The 1,140-nt window shown below is 69.3% G+C and overlaps 1 protein-coding gene across 1 annotated transcript in view; it reads left to right on the top strand.

Annotated features, from left to right (window-relative positions):
• Positions 1–763: 763 nt before the first annotated feature.
• MNEG_13453 (hypothetical protein) overlaps positions 764–1,140 on the top strand; it is a gene marked incomplete at both ends in the record, with an annotated part of 1,645 nt that continues 1,268 nt past the window's right edge. Inside the window, one exon of the mRNA XM_014038076.1 lies at positions 764–878. Within this exon, the coding sequence (XP_013893530.1) occupies positions 764–878 (115 nt within the window). The remainder of the gene's footprint in view (positions 879–1,140) is intronic.

Here is a 1,140-nt window from a genome sequence, read left to right as displayed (position 1 = left end):
CCCCAACACACACACACACACCACACCCTCCGCCATCCCCCGATCCCCCCAAAGGGCGCCGGAACTGTGCGGCAGCTTCTTCGCCAAGTACTCCCCCTCAATAGACACCTGGTCTGTCGGCTGCATCTTTGCAGAGGTGCGCGCCCGCGCGGCCGCCCGGCTCCTGCCTCTGCTTGCCCCCCGCCCCCCCGCGATTCCGCCTGCCCTCGGCGCCCCTGGCGCCGCCCCGCGCGGCGCCCGCGCGGTGGTGGCAACTGGGGGCCGCGTGTTTGGGCGGCGGCTGCGCGGCAGCTTTGCTCTAGGCCTCGATCGTGAGCAGATCCCGACTGATTGGCGCCGCGGCGGTTTCGGCGGCGGCGCGCGCCTTTGTCTGTCTCTCAATCTTTGTCCCTCTGTCTGCCTGTGTGTGTGTGTGTGCGTGCGCAGGTGCTGCTGGGCAAGCCGCTGTTCCCGGGGCGCAACGTGGTGCACCAGCTGGAGCTCATCACTGACCTGCTAGGCACACCCCCGCCAGAGGTCATAGCAAAGGTGGGGGGGCAGTGTGCGGGTGTGTGTGCATGTGCATGTGTGTGCATGTGTGTGCAAGTGTGTGCGCGCGCGCGCGTGTACGCGTGTGCGCTTACATGTCCGTGGCCGTGCTGAAACCCACCACCCCAACCCCAAACACGACCCCAAACACAACCCCAACCGCAACCCCGACCGCTACCCCGACCGCCGCGCCTGTCAGGTCCGCAACGAGAAGGCGCGGCGCTTCCTGGCCAACATGCGGCGGAAGCCGGGGGTCAACTGGGAGGCAGCCTTCCCCAGGGCAGATGTGAAGGCGCTCGCGCTGCTGCGGCGGCTGCTGGCCTTTGACCCCTGCGACCGCCCCAGCGCGGGTGGGTAGGGGGTGTGTGCTTGGGGGACGGGGCGCGGCAGCTGCCGGAGCGGGGCGGGGGCTGCCCGGTGCTGCGCGCGGGCGTGTGCTTCTGCGCAGTGAAACGTGACGCCTCATGGGGCGTTGGCCGAGGGGTCCTTAGGATCTCTCAGCTAACCACCTGCACGGCAGCACCCCAGCGTCCCGCCCACACTCACACCCTAGCTCCCCCCCCCTGGCACCTCACCCACGCTTCATGCCCGTGCTACCCCCCCCACACACAC

The sequence above is a fragment of the Monoraphidium neglectum genome (assembly GCF_000611645.1).
Source record: "Monoraphidium neglectum strain SAG 48.87 unplaced genomic scaffold scaffold03835, whole genome shotgun sequence".
NCBI classification, from domain to species: Eukaryota; Viridiplantae; Chlorophyta; class Chlorophyceae; order Sphaeropleales; family Selenastraceae; genus Monoraphidium; species Monoraphidium neglectum.
The sequence above is the reverse complement of the archived record's forward strand: the minus strand, read 5'-3'. Positions and strand labels throughout refer to the sequence as shown.